Source organism: Rutilus rutilus, assembly GCF_951802725.1.
Source record: "Rutilus rutilus genome assembly, chromosome: 12".
NCBI lineage: Eukaryota > Metazoa > Chordata > Actinopteri > Cypriniformes > Leuciscidae > Rutilus > Rutilus rutilus.
The window spans coordinates 29,806,469-29,827,228 of record NC_140217.1 but is presented as its reverse complement, the minus strand read 5'-3'; the positions used below and the strand labels follow the sequence as shown (position 1 = coordinate 29,827,228).

General features: G+C 36.6%; 1 protein-coding gene across 1 annotated transcript in view; it reads right to left on the bottom strand.

Moving 5' to 3' along the window:
- Positions 1–2,482: 2,482 nt before the first annotated feature.
- The window catches only part of oca2 (oculocutaneous albinism II), an 85,565-nt gene continuing 67,287 nt past the window's right edge, over positions 2,483–20,760 (bottom strand). Inside the window, exons 22-24 of the mRNA XM_084424957.1 lie at positions 18,932–19,025; positions 17,262–17,355; positions 2,483–2,896 (exon numbers count right to left, since the gene is read on the bottom strand). Coding sequence (XP_084281083.1) covers positions 2,809–2,896; positions 17,262–17,355; positions 18,932–19,025 — 276 coding nt within the window. The 3' untranslated portion in view covers positions 2,483–2,808. The remainder of the gene's footprint in view (positions 2,897–17,261; positions 17,356–18,931; positions 19,026–20,760) is intronic.

The window sequence follows — 20,760 nt, the reverse complement described above, 5'->3', positions numbered from 1 at the left end:
GTCAGAGGAGAATGGGCCGACTGATTCAAGCTGATAGAAGAGCAACTTTGACTGAAATAACCACTCGTTACAACCGAGGTATGCAGCAAAGCATTTGTGAAGCCAAAACACGCACAACCTTGAGGCGGATGGGCTACAACAGCAGAAGACCCCACCGGGTACAACTCATCTCCACTACAAATAGGAAAAAGAGGCTACAATTTGCACGAGCTCACCAAAATTGGACAGTTGAAGACTGGAAAAATGTTGCCTGGTCTGATGAGTCTCGATTTCTGTTGAGACATTCAGATGGTAGAGTCAGAATTTGGCGTAAACAGAATGAGAACATGGATCCATCATGCCTTGTTACCACTGTGCAGGCTGGTGGTGGTGGTGTAATGGTGTGGGGGATGTTTTCTTGGCACACTTTAGGCCCCTTAGTGCCAATTGGGCATCGTTTAAATGCCACGGCCTACCTGAGCATTGTTTCTGACCATGTCCATCCCATGTACCCATCCTCTGATGGCTACTTCCAGCAGGATAATGCACCATGTCACAAAGCTCGAATCATTTCAAATTGGTTTCTTGAACATGACAATGAGTTCACTGTACTAAAATGGCCCCCACAGTCACCAGATCTCAACCCAATAGAGCATCTTTGGGATGTGGTGGAACGGGAGCTTCGTGCCCTGGATGTGCATCCCACAAATCTCCATCAACTGCAAGATGCTATCCTATCAATATGGGCCAACATTTCTAAAGAATGCTTTCAGCACCTTGTTGAATCAATGCCACGTAGAATTAAGGCAGTTCTGAAGGCGAAAGGGGGTCAAACACAGTATTACTATGGTGTTCCTAATAATCCTTTAGGTGAGTATATATATATATATATATATATATATATATATATATAAACATAACATTTCTTATCTTTATTAATCTTAATGTCTTTTCCCCTTTTAAACTGAATGCTGTTCTGAGATGCATGATTGAGATGCTGGGAACAAAGAATCTTAGTACACACAGGTGTTTTGTCTGATGTTTCGACATTTGAATATAGCTGGTGTAGCTGGTGCATGAAATATATATAAAAAATACATAAAAAAAGGGCACTGGATCACATTCTCAAGTGAAGGTTTGATGGTTCTTTTTACTGTACAATGGTTGTTAGTCCCAGTCAGAACATGTACAGACAAGCAACCAACTGATCATCTTTACAGGTTTTCAGCAAGTGTTCATAATGGGGGTAAAACAAAGAATTATTCACCAGGGGCAACATGAGTTATTAAGAAACATGGGCGATTATATTATTTACACATGACTATCCTCAAATATAATCCCTACAGGTAAATGGCAATATGGTATGATTAGTTAAAAATCAAACATTTATGTGAAGTTACAATTTACAGATTATTATTTATTCACACATAAATTAATACTTTAATAGAGGGTTTCAGTAAGGTCCTATCTTATATGGTGGCATTTTTTAAGCTGCTTAAAAACATGTTTGGGCTTAATATAGAGATCATGGGGGGGAAATGGTATCTTGCCATTAATTTACTTTAAGTACTTACACATTTAATTTGTCATATAGCTGGTAGTTCTGTAGTGGATTGTGATAGAAATGATTAATTAGTTGCTGAAATGTCCAAATTAAAAAATGTTGTGCGCTGATTAAAACACAGGCCATCTAATGTATCACTGATTACAGAAACTCTCTATGCAATCAAATGCGAGATTTTCTTGCTGTTGTAAACAAACAGTGACAGAACAGAAAAGGCCTGGGAACACCCATTACAGTAACACTTTCTATGTGTCCTGTATCCATAATGCATTATAGAGGTCTTCAGTTTTATAAAGGTATTCACATTGATACTGTAAATAACTGTAACCACAATTAATAGTTGTATATTTACGTTTGAAGTGCTTTAACTCTCATTGTTATTTTTGATCAGTGTTTAATGTATTTTGGTTAAAGGTACAACAATTAATAGGTAGAGTAAGCATTATAATGTATTATAACTGTGGTTACAATTATTTACAACACAAAAACTGATTATAAGGTGCATTGCAAGGCATTATGAATACCACGTCATAGAACGTCATAGAAAATGCTACCCAACAATATTTTGTGAAAATGAAACTTTTGTCAGTAAAACCTTTGCAATTAAGTTATAACATATATTATATCTGTATTTTGAGGTCACAAATAAGATGAAACAGTGCTGACCAGTTTTGTGAATTAGATAATATCTAATTAATTGCAGACTGTGATTGGTCTTGCATAACATTATTTAGACACTCTGAATATGCCAAATGAAGCATATTATTTCAGTAATTAGTTAATTAATTTTATGAATTCTAAACCAGTTTCAACATTTTAACAATTCTGGGCCACAGAGGATCCCTTTAAAAAATCTCTCAAAATGAAAATGTCGTAATCCAAACTGTGCATCAATAAATAAGCAGATATCTGCATTATCTTGTATCTTGACTTTTCTGATTATGTTTTTTTTTTTTTTAGCAAATATAAATAGGTTTTCCAAAAACCTCTCACTCATTACATTGGTAGCATTATCACAAAACAACAGTAGCACCATAGCAGTGTGATACACCTGTAAGAATACAGCAGATAATCAGATGTTCCCATGGTTTATCTTGTCCATACCTCTCTTGCATGTAAAGCTTAGTCTCTCAGGATGAATAATGTCTCAATGTGTAAGCCTTCATGGATCCATCCAAGAAGAACAGACATTAATTTGCATCTACACAAACACAAACCTGAAGACACACCAAAAGTCTTTCTGGCTCCCCATGTAGAGGGAAAGTTTATGTGTTCCAGCCAAGTCCGATGTGAGTTGCGAGCAGGTAGCACATGCCTATTGTGCAAGTCATCAGCATCATGGGGAAGCCCAGCCTGTGAAATAAAGCACAGTGAGAATTCATATTCTGAGTCCCTACATGAAAGTTCCTACCAAGGAAAATTTAACCTTAGAAAGTCTGAAAATCCCACACTGATACACTGAAAAAAATCAGTATGAAGCATTTGGGACAAGAATCTGTATTTTTCTTTATGAAAGACCACAGATATTCTTGTGTCCCAATGAAGGCTCTTCCTTCAACATAACCTAGCATCTTCTTATGTTTCATACCCACTCCATCTTTGTTCCTCTTTCTATCAAATAACAATCTCTGAGCAGTTCCACATTATTTCCTCTTCTGCAGTGCATTTGTTTATGCCTGTTTGTGTGTGTGTGTGGAATTCGATTCTGAACAGCAGGGGTCTCGATGCTCTCCCGCAGAGGAGCATGGCAGGCACGTTACCCGCTTCATCAAAGTGGTATTAAAGTGTGAGTCTTTAAACATTATGGCAGAGTCAAAAGCAGGGGACAACAGCATTAAAGTATGATCTCCAGGCATTAACGGTGAAGTCAAAGGCTGGAGACGCAATAGACTGATGATACCAGTCCCCCCATTTAACGTAAGCTGCTTTCCTCAGCCTCTGCAAAGCCGTCAACTCTCAGAGACATGTGGACCGTCCTTGATGTACTCGCTTGTAAAAGCATCCATCTGGAGAGTGGAATTACCATTGTAATTACAACTGGACACTGGCCTAATCTCCACACTCGATCGGCATGCATCAGTGCCCTTCTGACCCTCGGTTCAACATGCCGCGTCTCTTCTGTCCATGAGGATTATACTGCATGCTGTCCAACCTCACTTATTTTCAGCAGAACTAAGAATTGCACATGGACACTCAGTTGAGTAAGTCAGTACAAAAGAAATCAACAGATTAAAAAAGGAAGTGGACAGATTATACAGGGAAAATAGCACACAGCAAACATAGCAAGAACTATATAATCTGTTTTCAAAACAATGTCTACGCCCAACCCTCCCTTTATCAAATAATCGAGACCAATATAAATGAGATTCTGTCACTATTAAATCACCCACATGCCAATTCAAAACTGTGTGCTATTCTTTTTCTGTGGAACAAAAAAGGAGAATTTTAAAGCATCTATAGCCCTTGTTCCATATAACAAAGTTCATAATGTTCATTGCTGGTAGACTCCAATAATGACAGGAAACGTACCAACGTTTCGACCAGAACGTTGTCTTCAGACGTCTTGTTTGCCTGACGAAGACCTTCGGGTCGAAACGTTGCACATTTTAATAAATTGATTTTTGAAAGCAGCAGTGGCAGTGTGCCGACTTTTGTTTACTTTATAGTGGAGTATTTAGGAAACCTGTTTGATTTTTTGCAAGTGTGCTTGGTGTAACCAAAAAAGCAGAAATTACGCACTGCACCTTTAAGTAGCAAATCTGTGTCTTGTTTTTGCTCAACAGCCTTCTGATCTGAGTCTGCTCAGACTCTTTTCACAGAACACTAAAAATCCACATGCAATTTTAATAATTTCTGTTCTGTTTACTTCGCTGATAGTTCATAAAAGCGCCAGGTCTTGTTGCTGAATAAAAGTCCCATAGAAAGGGATTCTGGAATGAATAAATGAGTGAAAAAGCTGCTGAGATGACGAAGCACTTGTGAGGATGAAAGCTCTGGACATCCATTTAGCCCGAGTGCATACCTTCAGCAGCCCAGTGGATACTGACTGAGTGCATGGGTAAATACAGAACATTTGGGGCATAGAGAAATCAACAAGCTAAGAAGAGCAAGTGGGCACTGATTGAGAGGAAAAGAGAGGGAGGCAGATGGAAAGCAAATGGATGATAAAAAGAGTGAAAGAATACATAATCGGGTCAGAGAAGGAGAAACAGGGTTTCTCATAATGTTTCAAATCACAATCTCAAACAACTCTTGTCAAAAACAAATGTGCTAAGTTGAGGTGTTCCTTAGGCTCAAACAGTATAGTCAATCTCAAAGATGTCACAAACTGATAAAATGTATAACTTAAATGCACTTTTTCAAGATGCATAAATGTAAAATTGTAAAACTGAAGCCATTTTAGTTTGTCTCCTTAACACAAAAAAAGTGTAAAATTAGGAATCAAAATAATTAATCGGTGAAAGAATCAACAGAGAAAGAGGCTTGTTAAAGCATACAAATCTAGAAAGAAAATGAAACATGAAGGTAACACAATCGCATTGGAAATGAAAGGTATAGCGGAGGATTTTCCCGAATTTTAGAAAAGAACCGCCCTCTCCACTTTTTGAAAAAATGCACATGCGCAACACTCTACCTGCTCCCGAGAGGGAACGCCTATTAAACGTGTGCACGAGAGAGCATGCACGAGCTAATCATAGCTTACATTAACTTTTACTAGCAGTGATTTTAAATGGATTTCTCCAAATAGCATGCCAAACTTTACCTGTCAAGTAGAAACTGAGGCATCAGTGGGAAGCCCAACCTGTGTTTTGAGCGCACGCCATCGTGTGAATCGTGTGCACGAGCACGTACGACGGCCTTACGTAAACATATCACCAGAATGATTGACACTAAGGAGGACCAATAGGTGGTCTTGATGATCCACCTGGAAAAAGAAAATCCTCCGCTATACCTTTAACTAAGCGTCCTCCAGTGCCTCCTGTCCTTTATTTCATCTATTTCTAACATTCTCTAAAATAAGATTAGATTATTCGAAAGCACATACGTAAGGTCAAGTATTGCTAAGATCACAGCTGGTCCAGAAAACACGCCAGGTGTTCAGTATCCAGAAGGCAAGTGGGGAGGCTAAATGCTGGATTGCACAAGGAACAGGTGTGTATTAGCTGTATACGGCATTTGTGTGACATACATCAAGACAGGTGCACGTGCCTCGGGTTGTGAGGGCAGGTCAGGTGGCTAATGCACAATTTGAGTGATGTGAATGAAGCAGCCAGGTGCCTGATTCATAAGTAGTCAAGTGGACAAATCGATGTGCACCGAAACACAGAGTATCCAGGTTGTGAGTTGTACAACCTGAAAAGCAGCTCCACATGCGGTTTGTTAAACTGTCTGAATAAAATAAATAGCACATTAAATGGCACTAAGTACTACATAAAGCTTCCTAAAATAAAATGTATGTTTTCCCCCCTCATCTTTAACAGCCTAATAAAAGGAAAAGTAATATGACTAAAGGTGATACAGTCCATTATGACCATGTAGAAGACAACAATGACTTCAGAGCATGACAATTACATAGCCTATTCATTTAGCAGATCTTTTCTCTAAAGTGACAATCTTTTTTTTTTTTTTTTTCTTACTACAGGGACAATCACAGTAACCTTAGTTTAAATAACTTGCTCAATGATAACAAGGCAACTCATTAATTGTTCCTTGGGTTCAAATCTACTTTTCAATTACAAACTTTGATATTTTACCATAACAACACCTTACATAACAAAAAGCTTTGAGATGTCTCAAAACTGGAACCCTCATGGTGGGATGCTCAAAAAACAAGTTGAGGCGCAACAGGCAAATAAGACCATCTGAATGCATGGCCTGAGCTCATAATAATTTGTGGTAATATGTAACATGTACACATACATACATATTTACAGAAACTTACAAAATGGATGTATTGAAAGCTTAAAACATTAAAAAAGGACTTGCATATGAATAGCTTTAAAAACATAAAACTGCTTGTGAATCCTACAGTAAATCTATTTGTACAAGTCCATTTTACAATTACACAGGTATGTAAACAATTACACAACCATGTAAAATGTCTAACAGTTAATCCACAGCATGCAAATGGTCTTTAAACCTAAAACATTTGAATTATAAACTCAGATTTTTACCTCTAAACTACAACATCTATATGCATGAGCTAAGGAAAAAACAGATGATTCTTTTATCCATTTTGTCCAGCCTTCCTTTCTCAAGGCCATCGACTATGTGGCACATTTTGTATTAAAAACCCTTGATATTTCAAACATGTGATGAGATCAGAACAGCTATCTGCCACAATCTCACCCACTCTCCCAACAAGATTGCTGATGTACACAACATTTCCTTACGACCGTGAAAACCCATCTCATGTGGCTCAAAAAACATCAGAATGGGCTTTTTTTTTTTGTTATAACTGGAGCCAAAAAAAAAGTAGAAAGCTTTTTTTTTTTAAACTAGTGAAGGAAATTACTTTCTCAAAGTCACACAAAGACACAGTACTGAGTGGAAATTAAGGTCAGTGTTGATTAGGTCTGATATTTCAGACATTATTATAAATGCCATCATTGTCATCATTCAGTACTTTTCAATAGGGACACACCAGATGGTTTGTCATTTGGACATCCACCATATTATATGCCAGTATTAGGGGGCACATGATGGATTTTGAAGGCCAAAGTGGCTTGGCATGGTGCTGGGAATAACAATGTGATCCAAGCTCTGGGTTTGTTTGTACAATAGGCCATGATTGCCCATGGTTGCACACACATATGATGCTTCTCCCCCTCTGTACAAGCACAGAAATACAAGTATATTCACACCAACAGATGGGGGAAAGAGACAGACTGGGAATGGAAAATATGGATGTGCAAAACTACATATCAAAATTGGCAAGTAGGTTGAATTTCTGAACAATTTGTTTACAAGTGGTATTAATATTAACAAGCCCTAATTAAGCTGTTTTCGGGCACCAAATGGACACATTTCTTGGGTATGTTTACAAAAGAGTGGTGTTAAAAAAAAGGGTGTAAAAATGAGGCAAACAAGCAATGAGCAATTCCACTCACTACAAAAAAGAAATAGAACAATGTTTCTCATTAGGTCCATTAGATCAATCTGGTCTCTCTAGGGATAAAGGTATCTCTAGGTCATATAAGTGAAACTGGGTAAAAAAAAAAAAAAAAAAAAAAAAAAAAAACAGGGACACAAGAGAAATTCTTTTTTTTTCTTTCTACAATATTGTTGGAACCAATTAGGTATCCATGCTCTTTCAGAGAGGCAGCTGGTTTTGAGCATTGAATGATCAAATGCACTTCTGGTAAAAATGCCCATATTGGTGGGATATTAATGTAAAAAAAAAAACAACAACCAGATGTGTCAAAATATTGGATATCTACCATTAGGCCTTGAATTGCAAATGGAGCTGAAATATGTCATATTATTGACAAACTGTATTAATTTTGATTAACTGATTACTTTACTGATTATTTATTGGAATACCTTCTTGAACAATTTGAAGCAATATTTACTTGAAATATTGAAGGCTATATGCCATTATTTGGCATATATATATTAAATAAAGGAGTATGTTCAATAGCATATTTGATTTGGAGTGGTATTGAAAAATTGTGCAAACAAAAAAACTGAATTCCAAATATCAAACAAAATAAAACTTACACACCATTCACTGTTCTCATGTTAAATTAATAAAGAAACCGAGCAACAATAAAAATGCAGTTAAATGATAATTCCATGTTCTCCATTAAGATTTCTATCTAAACTAATTTAATGTATGGAGTATACACAAATGGATGTGTGTTCTTCTGAAAGCCTGAATCTCTCTCACACACAGACTCAAACGCGGATCTTTCTTTGCCGTGCTGTAAACCTGTATACCCAGGTGTGCCACTTAAATTCCCTCCCTTAATTACAGAAGCCTGACAGCATCCATCATGCTACCAATGTGACTACAGCAGGAGCTATAAATAGCTCCAATCTAGGTCCTCCCTATCTGCAATAATGGGCTTCTAATCATTTGCCAAGACTTGCCTTCAGACACACACACAAAATCACACGAGGCTTGAGGTTGACAGCCTTTAGAACTACAGAACCTTAATGGACCAGTGACTGCAACATCAGGATCAGGATAAAGTTTTAAAAGCCTTTTCTCTTTGTTCTAAATGCATGTTAAAGAGGAAATCCATTAGCACGTAGTCCGATTTCTAACAAGCATTCCTATGTGGCCTAGACTTTTACGGCGCTTCAAATAAATGGGAAAGGGGTATAATTTGACATGGAGAGGGGGTCTTATTGCAGCACGGTAATAGGATGGAACTTTGATCATAAAAGGTCTGAATGGGCAGAAATCAAAGATATAGCAAAAAGCAGAAAGCTATTGCATAAAGGTTTTTAAAAAAAATTGGTTAAAGTGCATGTACTCTGAAAAAGAAACATTTAAGTGACTCAACACTTACAGGCCAACTGTACAATTATAATCTCTAAGCACAGCATTAGAAATGGACCCAGAAACAGTTGAAAGACTTTGATAATCTCAGTGAAATTTAATCTTTCAATAAAATCAAAGCAGTCATTCAGAAACAGTCCGAGTAAGTAGCCTAACAGACCTTATTCATTTTTTTAAATGCGAGGATGCGAGGGATGGACATGCATCTCTTCAATGGGCTGTACTAGAAATTTCAGAAGACAAAAACCTCTGACAATATAAGCTATGGAAAATTATAAGTGATCTAGGAGCTTTACACAGTCTTTCCCTCACAGCCTCGCTTTCATATGGCGCTGCTCTGAATAAGGTCTATTATGCAATCTTTTGGTATGAAGTATGAAGAACAAGTGAAACCTTGTCTTTCTGTTACACTTTTTACACTATCTCTTGAGTTATGATCATATGCAATGTGCCATTGGCTTGTACGTCTAGATTTACCACACAGCTTTATCAAGCACACTATCTAAAAAAAGGAAAATCAAATCGTGAAAGAAAGAAAGAAAGAAAGAAAGAAAGAAAGAAAGAAAGAAAGAAAGAAAGAAAGAAAGAAAGAAAGAAAGAAAGAAAGAAAGAAAGAAAGAAAGAGACAACTGACTACAAATCAATTATTCTGAATTGTAATTTTACGATTGATGTGATTAAGGGTCCCATGAAATCAATTGATAAGCTGAGTTTTTAAAAAAGAGGAAGAAAAATGTAGTTAACTCATATCCATGAACTATGATTTGCTACAGTACATGCTGGTTGGTCACAGGAGGCTCAGTCTCATAGAGAGCACTGGATTGGGCTAAAATCTGTGGCACACCATAAACCATCAATATTTGATCAATAAGAGAAAGACTACACATTTTAAATGCGTATCTGCTAAAAGTGATTTGTCATACACTAGCACATATAGATGGCTTCAGAGCTAACATACATATAATGTGTATTATTCCATATCAAATTTTTCTACAAATTCTGCAAAATCTATGTACAGTAGTTCTAAAGAACACTTCAATGCATTGAAAACTAAAGAACTTTTTTATGATCCAGCTATCTCCAGATATCTCCAGCTTATCTTTATCACTTTTGTTTAAAACTTGTTCTTGAAGGACAATACAGCTTAACAACTTTATCTCAGCACTTTTGCAACTCTTTGGATTGATAGATTAAGCAAAGCACCAAAAGAAAAAAACTCAATTCAAACTGTTTAGAGTAGAAGTCACATCCACGTTTGAATGTGTCTGCTCTCTGTTTTCTTTTTATGTCCCAACCTGCCCTGCACTAGACCTAGAAATGTTTCCTTAAACAATACGCTATACAACAATGAAACAAACTGTTTTATTGTTATAAAGTACATTCGACATTGTCTTAAAGCCAGAAGGTAGCAGAAGGTGCCTGACTGAGGTTGTGAAAAAGATTTGCTCTATTATTTTCTCTTTTGTACAGCTATTATATCTTGAGGAAAGGATGTCTGTGGTGGTCCATGCAGAATGGGATTCATTGTTTCTGATTTACCATACAGGGTAAGTAAGTGAATCAGTGCCAAATGCAAATTACAAACCCTGCAGTCTCCAAGCACAGGTTATGGTTTTGTGTGTGACACGAGGGTATCAAGACACAGCGGTTGAAAATGGGAATGCTAATTACATCGCATGATGTGGGAGATCTGCAGAAGAGGAAAGCGAGGCTTCGTCTATTAGAAACAACAGAATGAGGCCCTTAAATTAGCCAGTATTGTCTCTGTTGTTTTTAGTTACACCGACTGTTTATCTGCCCTGAAGAAAGTCGATGGTATTCATGGATTCTTTGCTGGAAGTGTTTTGCAATAGACTCAGTTTAATTAATTCAGCAGCATTAATGAAAATGCTGATGCATTTGTATGCAAATGCATACATTTATATTTATACCTATCTTAATCTAAACCACATTCACACACATACAGATGCAAATATATATCTTGTATAAAATACATGCATTACTGAAACTAAGTTTTCCTTTCATTGAAACTACCATTTCAGAGTACTGTGTATGGATTAAGCACAAGGAAAACTAGGAAGGGCGCATGTAAATGATCATTAAAATAACATCATAAAAAAATATTAAAGCTAAAGTGTGTAATTTTTCAGCACTAGCACCACCAAAATAATCTAATCTAAAATAATATTATATAATATAATTTATGCACACACACAGAGACTTAGGCTCTCAAGGTGTTGAGGTATGAAATGAAATAATATTAAAATATTTACAAAATATGTAGTTACTAGTTACTAGTGTGCTAGTCAATTTAACTATGTTAGATTGGTCTCTACACGAGAGCAGCTTCTTACAATTTTCACTAATGTCTTTTCATCAGTGTAAAGCAAAAAGAAATGCAGTAGAGTCTCTAACTACTCATTCTCATTTATGTCTCTTGCTGACCTAAAAGGCAAGCAAATACAAAATATATTCACAATCAAACTGTTATGGTTAATTTTTCTATTTATTCTTATTTATTCTTATATATTCCACCAGGTTCTTCTTTTGAGAGCTGCTCAGGTCACACTTGTGTGTTAAGGTGTCAGGAGGCAGACTTACAGCCTATCAATAATGTGGGATAACTGCATATAACATGGAATTACAAGCTCTGCATCATTAAAGTTTTATAGCTGGTCAGAATATGTCTCCGTATGTCACTTCATTAATTCAGCAGTTCACTCAGAGGGCTTGGCCAGAGATGGAAAATGCCACACGGAGATGGATGTTGGAAAGAGAAAAAAAGTGCTCAATATAGGCAACTTGCCCTGGTGTGATAAACATGCTCCATTTAAGAGCAGGTCCCCAAAGCCTTGGTCATTCTGACTACCCTCCTCATACCAAACACGGTCAATGGTGGTTTTCTAAGAAAAAGTATATATGGAGGTCAGAGGGACAAGGCTGCAAAGCAAAGCGAGTCATCACAAGCCAATATCACCTCTATTGGGATAGGCTAGGGTGAGTGGAAAAGGGCAGGAGACTGACAGGAAAAGAGAGTGATGCAAGGTTTAATAAAATCAGGACTCATCTGAACACCAGTGAAAGACTTTCTGTCACTTACAAATACAGAGATCAAATACAAATACTGAACTTACTTAAACTGGACTGTGACACTATTTTCTTCTGGAAACAAACTTTTTTGCATTATTTTCCTGTTACCTCTGTAAAGCTGCTTTGAAACAATCTGTATTGTAAAAAACGCTATATAAATGTGACTTGACTTGACTTGACTATTGTAATAACATGGGTAAATTGTAAATATTCTGTATACACTGTAAAAAGTGATCAGTTGACTTAACTTAAAAAAAAGCGAGGAAACCAGGTGCCAGGAGTCAAGTAAATAAACTTCATGCATAATTTTAAAAAGAAATTAAGTTATGTGAAGATAACTTATTTTTTTCAAATACACGTTTATTTACTTAAAAAAAGGGAGGAACCCGGTTGCCTTAAAATTATTAAGTTAAATCAACTGATCACTTTTTACAATGTAGTCAGTGAGCTGTCTAACCTACTAGCATTTAATTTCTTTAAACAATTTTTTTTATTGAACACGCTGTTTAAAAACGCACTGATCTACATGTATGAATGCAGTAGAAATTGCACACACACCGAAACATTCAGGAGCATAGAAACAGGTTTTCAATCTCTGCCCCGTGAATTTTATAAATAAAACAGTGTTGCTACTGAAAGCTATACATAAAAATTTTCAGCAACGAGGTGATAACTTTGCTGTTTTTGTCATAGCTTTACTATTACACAGAGATGCTGTACAGACACAGGTAATTCACACTCTCGTTAATTAATTCAAATTCATCCAAATATAATCTTACCGCACAATTTTACTTCAGAGTTCTAGATCTAATGAACCGTAGATCTGCTGGTCTATATCCGCTCAATCAGATTTTACACTGCAAACATCCATGTCCGCTTTTAACTTATCCGTGCTGGCAGTGGCAAATAATCATGGTACCACCCGACGTGAATTATATAAATAATTTTAATAGCACGGCCACTCAAAACCCTAGGGTCAACCATGTCATATAGTAGAGATCACCAACAAAATAATTTTGGGTGGGGATTAATGTAAACGCAGATATCGGATACCAGTCATGTCTACTGAGAATGTAAACAGGCGGGACAAAAAAATGAATTTGGTAATACATTAGCTAAAAAGATTGAAGCTTAAGCTAAAATTAAAACAAAAAAGTGTGGCGTAAATATTGGTTTACAAATCAGGAGAGGAACATTGTAGAGGAACATTGGCTGCTTTGCGATCAGTGGTGCTCTATCACTAGTTTCTAACCAGAGCACCAGAGAAAGTATCAGTCCCCTCTTCATCCCCATAGCAACCGACCAATCAGCCAATTACCGGCTGAGCTGAGGACTTACCCATTCATCACAAAGTTCTAACCATTACAGGGCATTCAAATGAAGCCCCAAAATGCAACAAGCGAAAATTCCAGGATTATATCGCAATTTTTCTATTTCTGGGACTGTACCTAAAGTGGTATAAAAGCGGTTCAGATGATATGGAGCAGTTGATAAGGATGACTTGGATTCTCTGTGAGAATCAGGCAGGAGGGAGGTTATTGATGAATGAGCAATTACTCAAACATCTGCTGCCGCCCTGTTTGTTTTCCTAGCACTGCCAAAAAAATAAGATCCCAAAGGCGATTCCCTCCTCCCTCACCCACCCCGCTGCCACCAGCCCATCCCTATTTGGCTCAACCCGGAGTCACCCAGCTGCTCTACCTGCCTCTGGACAGTGCTATGGGCCCTAGAACAAGGAAGGAGAGAATTGAACGTAGCGAACAGGTCTTTGGCTTAGCGGAGGTGCTTCATTACTGAAGCAGAATCAGAAGCAAGTGGCAGCTATTCAAAAAGTGTCGAGTGAGGCAGAATCTGGGGTTCTTGCTAACACTGGGACGGATTGGATTCACTGCAAGATTAGCTTGAATTGATCTACCTTATCTCCCTGTCTGATGTGCAGTTTAGACTGAGCTCCCGTTCCTTCCCTGTGTTGAGCTGTGAGGCCTTGGGCTCTGTCTAATGCCATTGATTTCTCCTGTTTCAGGGTTTAAAAGTGCCATGGCCACTCAGACAGACAAGAAAAAGAACCACAAAATAGATTGCTTGAAAATGAAGATGGATTGTTAATGTTATGTTAAAAAGTTAATTATATTTTTATATAATATTATATGTTTTACATAACGCATTATGTATATATATATATATAAAATACACATTTGAATATTTTTATGTATACGTTTTATTTATTTATATTTATATATCTATTATACACATACACACAAATTTAAACTTATTGTAAAGTGTTACCATCAAATATTTAAATTAGTGCTGTCAACGTTAACGCGTTAACGCATGCGATTAATTTTTGTCTGGTTTAACGTGTTAAAATATTTAACGCAATTAACGCAGCATCCGTCTTTTCTGCCATCCGTTGGCTAGCTTTACATTATATGATCACGCTCTTATTCATTTAAATGACAGTTCTCTTTCGCGCTTGAACTAACAATAACAATCCCAAAATGTCAGTTTTGTCGATTATCCTCATAAGAGCAGTCTTAAATGATTTATATAAAGTCTAAAATGAACGAAGAGTTGCGAGAGAATGAGGCGCGCGTGTGAGATCCATAGACAGTACGTAAACGGTGAGATCCGCGTGTCTGTCTGCTCTTAAAGGGACAGCAGCCAATAAAGCTTCCTGTCAGTAAAGTTAAAGAACAAAGGGAACAGAGAAAATGACTCACTGCTGTTGACTAAATAACTTTTGTAGCTTTAATAAGGATTAACTATTTAATTTATAGTTTATGCAGTGCAGACTGCATATAACTTTGATAACTTTATTACAGTATATTTCCTAACTGTTAAGACAGGAAGGGCACGAATAAATATGACATTTATTATGGGTTTATGTTAGCATTGTTTTAAGTTCACTTAAATTAAAAAGTGTTATATTTTTGAAGCCTAATAAATGTGAAAAAGAAAAAAAAATCAGTAGCTGTATTAATATCAGTAATACTGGCCTTCATTCATAAAAAGATGCCATTAAAAAAATATTTAAAATATACTGTCTTTATGTTGTTTCTACATTAATTTGATTAACTGTGAAATTATTACATTATAAAATATATTAAAAACGTACAAAAACATTTCTTTTTTTATTGCGATTAATTGCGATTAATCACAGAAAAAATGTGTGATTAATCTAGTTAAAGTTTTTAATCGATTGACAGCACTAATTTAAATATATAATATGTACAAGTTATTAACATTATAATATTTGTAATGACATAATAATCTAATCAAAAATATTATATACCAATTAATTAACAGAATTAATCGCAACTAATTGCATAACTCAATATTTGCTAAGAAAAGCCACCACATGATAATTTAAAAGACATTTAAACAACAAAACAAAATACATTATTGGCAAATGACAGCATTAAATAAATAAAAAAAAAAAAATAATAATTAGAAATTAATGGAGAATAAGCCTCCATATAAAGTATAGGGGGTTGAGCACATTTCAAAGCAAACTGTTAGTAGCATGTAAGTAAATCCAAAGACACAAAGTCCCAAAGGTATCAGTGAAAGTGTGAAGTGCCTTCATGTCTGGCTCTGTGCTAGGCATGTCTAAACTTCCCTTTCAGATTCTATATACTGCGATTGAAAGACCCCACTGTCTCCCACCGGGATCATTTCACAGTCCAATCAGATGTGCATTCAAGTTCCTCTTTTTCACCATTGACCACCAACACCCCACCAACTGGGAGAAAGCCAGATATCTGTATGCATCTGCATGAGCATGGAAAGCACTTCCATCGAGCAGGTGGTAACAAGCAGGGAGAACCGAATCAAAAGAGAGTGTGAATATCTTCGCAAGCCTCTCACCAAGAGGTAATCAGCAAGCGGCTCCTTTTCCACATTCAGATGTATTTGTTGATACGCTAGAGAGTGCTTGAAATCAAGCTGTCTTAAGAGTCTCTCTAAAACTAGATCTGTCACTTCTTAAAAAGAGAGGCGCACTTAAGGATATTTTTGGAACATGGCGAACATGCTCCATTTACATTGATTTTACACTAAACATGTAAAGACAAATGTGTTCACAACAACAAATTATATTAATACAGAGGACTTACAAGAAAGTTTGTATGTTGTGCTTCTCTTTGTTAACTCTAGCTGCATACTTAGTCAACACTGGTAGTGACAATAAGTAAACAAAGTAGAGTAACCAATAAGTACATTTACATATAATCAGATCAGATTATTGCATATACGAGCTGCAGTCTTCATCTCTCTGTCCACGTATACGAGGCACAACAGCTAATCAAATATTTAAAGGATCAAATAGTCGCCTGTGTTTTTCAGAGCAAGCGCATAATAGCAAGACCAACTATAATTTGATAAAAATATATACATGCTGGACAAAGCTGAACTACAAATTCCATTATCTCAGTCCTGTTAGTCCGACAGTATGATTTCAGTCAGACTAAAGCATTTACATAAATGAGGAGCTTGTGTTGGGTGCCATTTTGATTGTAACTGACGGTTCTGTTGTTCTCTTTGTGATTTTGATATTGCTCCACTTTTAAATGGTGTATTTTATAATGCGAAGACTAGAGAAGGGAGAACATAACCAGAAGCAGATGCTTGTGAACAGTGTGTCAGAGTTTGCCCTGAAACAGACCTCCTAAGTGTCACTTAAGCTACCACTGGCCAACAGCTTTCCCTGAAGAGTGAGAGTACATGAAAGGCTATAAACATCTGGATATAAAGCTTGGGGATTGACTCTTGCACTAGGGTAATTTTAGCAATCTGTTAGCAATGCTAGTTTTGACAAAGAGGAAAACATTTTTCATTACTGTAAGAGTCGGGTGCTCATTGAAGCTTATTCTGACTAAGAACTGCCCACTTAAACAGAAACAGACTACCTGACCAAAATGTCAAGCAACCAATCTTAGAGTCATGTGAAATTGACTATACAGAACGAATAGACTGGCATTAAAAAATGTATGAAAATAATGCTATGACTTGTCTCTTGTGTGTGCAGAATTTGAGATCAATTTCCTACCACAGTTGGGCACAGAAGACTCTATATTTTTAATAAAACCTGTGGACGAATACATTTGCGCTCAATATAAATACCTGAAGAACTCCATGAAGGAAAATCCATAGCCATGCTGTTCAGCAATCCCAGCACACACTACATTAGCAGATGCTCCAATCAGTGTCCCATTTCCTTTCATAGAAAGAGAAGGAAAAAAAAGAATGACTATCTTGGATAACTCTGATAGCCTGAATAAACATAGACATCCTGAGAATTTGTAAATGTTTAAATAGCACTACATGTCCTCTACAAACACAGCACTGCACAAACATGGTTCTTTATAAATGAATATTAGAATTGATTTGGTGCCAATGTGCACAGCAGATTTTGTTATGCTGATTGCAATTTAAAGTTCTCTACTGTGCAATCACTCCTGTTAGAGTATCAGCCATGAAATGACCTCCAGTGCTAAATTGCAGAGGTGATTAAGCAAGGGTTTCTTTTGTAGTGCTTCCTTTGGTAATGCATTGCACAAAGAGGGACTTCTGTCCCAACTCAAATCACAGGCATACTAGTTTTCTGATGAAGGACAGAGGTCATCAATTCATCAATAGCATGTCTAAAAGATTTTACTCTGGAGTGTCTAGACGTGTTCTTCAATTTATTGTTCTGCCTCTGATCCAGGTGCCTTCATCAGTTGTAGTATGGGGGAGATTCAAAGACATTTAATCCCACACCTCAATCTCATAAGACTTGCAAAACTGGGATGAAACTGCCAGTGTGATGTTCCTTTAGCATATGGGAAGCTTCTGTTTTAGACTCTGGCCAGGTAATTTACATTCATTTATCATTCAAATGCCTTTTCTTTTTTGTCTTTGAAGTGAAGAAAGTCCATTATATAAAAAAAAAAATATATATATATATATTGTTACCTTTGATCATCTAAGCAGAGTTTGAAACAACCATAATTGCATGGTAATTAATTATTTAAATGTATATTTTACACAAATTACAACATAATGTAAGACAATAAAAAGGACAACAAAAAATGTAGGTTAATATGAAGGCTCTTGATTCCTTCACAAAAAGTATTGCCAACACGTTTTCAGTTTCATTCCTAAATGTCTTATAGGGGTTGAAGTTTCTAAAGGCAGTTTACAGCCATAAATCTGTCATTTCCTAAATGACATATTTCTTAAAGTGTGTTTTTTGGCCTTGTAGAAGAATGGTCTTGATATGAAATGTTCACATTTTAAAAGGTGTCCATGTGACAACGAAACCAGAAGCCTGCCTTGCATTCCATGGATCGATACTAGAGCTAACACATCTCATGTGGTTAGACTGTAGGTCTGCCACATCTCTCTCCGTGTCCTTAGAGCCAAACAGGCAATGAGGCGTTTTCAGATGGCCTTGTAAGCATACGACATTTGTAAATATAGAGCAATCTATTAAGCTCTCTTGTGCTTTGAAAGCAAGTGGAATTGAAAAACTACAGCTTATTAGGGATGACACAATGCAATAAAATAAGACCTGTTCTCTGATTTGAAAGTATTAATTACTAGTAAGGTATATCTCACAGAAAAAGTTAGGGCGAAGTAATTACTTCTTTGCTTAGAGAAGGTGGTTTGCAATTCAAATGAAATTATACGAAGGATGTATTCTAAAGGCAGTGGAAATGTAACTTAAATCAAGGTTGCTGTAATAGTATGTTTGTTTTATAATGCAGTTATATAATATATATAATACAGGGGGAAAAAAATGAACTGACCTCCAAGGCAAGCTCCCATAGCCAATGCAAAAATGAGAGGTTTGATTGGCAGGTTGACATCAGGATCTTGACTGAGGTCTATAAGCACAGGAATCTATGAGGGGGGGAACAAAATGAGATGATGGATGGATGGATGGATGGATGGATGGATGGATGGATAGAAGGCATGAATAACCTGATTATAATTGTCATAGGCAATGTACATGAAGGCTGAACAATTAAGCACTGCCTATTACAAATAGTCATCTGTCAAAAACTAAGCATTGTAAATGTCAGGGTCATGAAGAGTGTTATATTCAACAATTTTGACAGCCGTTCAACCTATTAGCAGATTGAGTCATATTCTACTACAGCACAAGTCAACAAGAAAATCAATAGTGGATGACATTAGATTTGTTCCCCCTTTTTCCTCTCTTTCTGCACAGACACACAGTTCGAAAAAACAGCAAATGAAAACCTCATGAAACAGCATGTATGAACCAAGCTTCACCGTCTTGGCCCAGGCATGAAATCTACACAGATATAAACAAGACGAAAACACTTATTGCTCCACAATGGCTATAGATATTAGTACTTATCATGAACATATAACGGTGAGAAGCAGAGATGAACATATAACGGTGAGAAGCAGAGAATGCATCCCTGTGGTGACAAGAAGCATGCATGCATCCATTTCTCATAAGCATTCGATCTACCAGTGTAGCTTAATTTAAAGATTGCATATTTGCAGAAAATGACTTCTGCCTCGAAGATTTCAGTGTGTAGCCACTTGTCTGCGACACGCTGGCCTCCCAGCTAACAGCGGCTTCAACTGCAATCGACTTGAATAAATTACACAGCACAACTGTGATTACATTTTCTACTACATTTGCCATCCGGTTCATTCAGCTGTGGCATCGCCACCGTGGATGAGAGGGCACCAAGAGCCAAAGCAACCATACACTTGTGCTGACAAGAAAATAGCAGTTTTATGTTTGCAGTTGAGCGCAAATAGCAAATTTTAATCTGTGTGGAAAATCCTAACTTGACACAGGTGGCATAGAAACATTTTCGCAGATCTCAAACATGATCTCTGTAATCATAACTCATATTAGCCTGTTTATTATACATAAAACAGCTGTTTTATGGGGACATTTCTTCTTTTTTACACATGTGAAGAGATCAGTTTTATCTCTAAGGGATAATGAACAGCCAGACAGGTTTAAATCAAAAAGTAACCCCCAACAGAGCATGTTTTGCATAATGACCAAAGATATATTATTTGTATGTATAATTAATTGTCATCAGTCAGATGTGGATGTCAGTGATTGTGTCACGTTTAAAAATGTATAGAATGCTCAAACTGAACGCATTGTGTTCCAAGGCCAATTTAAAATTGCTTTATGCATGGTGTGATATGGAGTCAATATAATACAATTTAAAATTCTGACCACAGAAATGCACAGACATTTGCTGTTTAGACCAGCATGCAATTCCATGCCGCTATATTCTAGTTAGTACTGGTTTTCAGCAAAACATCATCTTTCTAATGAAGCTGGTTGATCAAATGAGACTTGAATCAGACCTCATAACTAGCTTAACCAAAAAGTCTGATTACTGTTAAATCTCATTACTCATCATTTTTAAAAGGGTAGTTCACCCAAAAACTTTCTGTCATTAATCACTCTCCCTCGTGTCGTTCCAAACCCGTAAGACCTTCGTTGTAATGACGTTGCTGCCTATGGGTGGGACAGAAAGCTCTTAAAAAAATATCTTAATTTGTGTTCCGAAGATGAATGAAGGTCTTACAGGTTTAGAGCGACATGAGGGAGAGTAATTAATGACAGAAT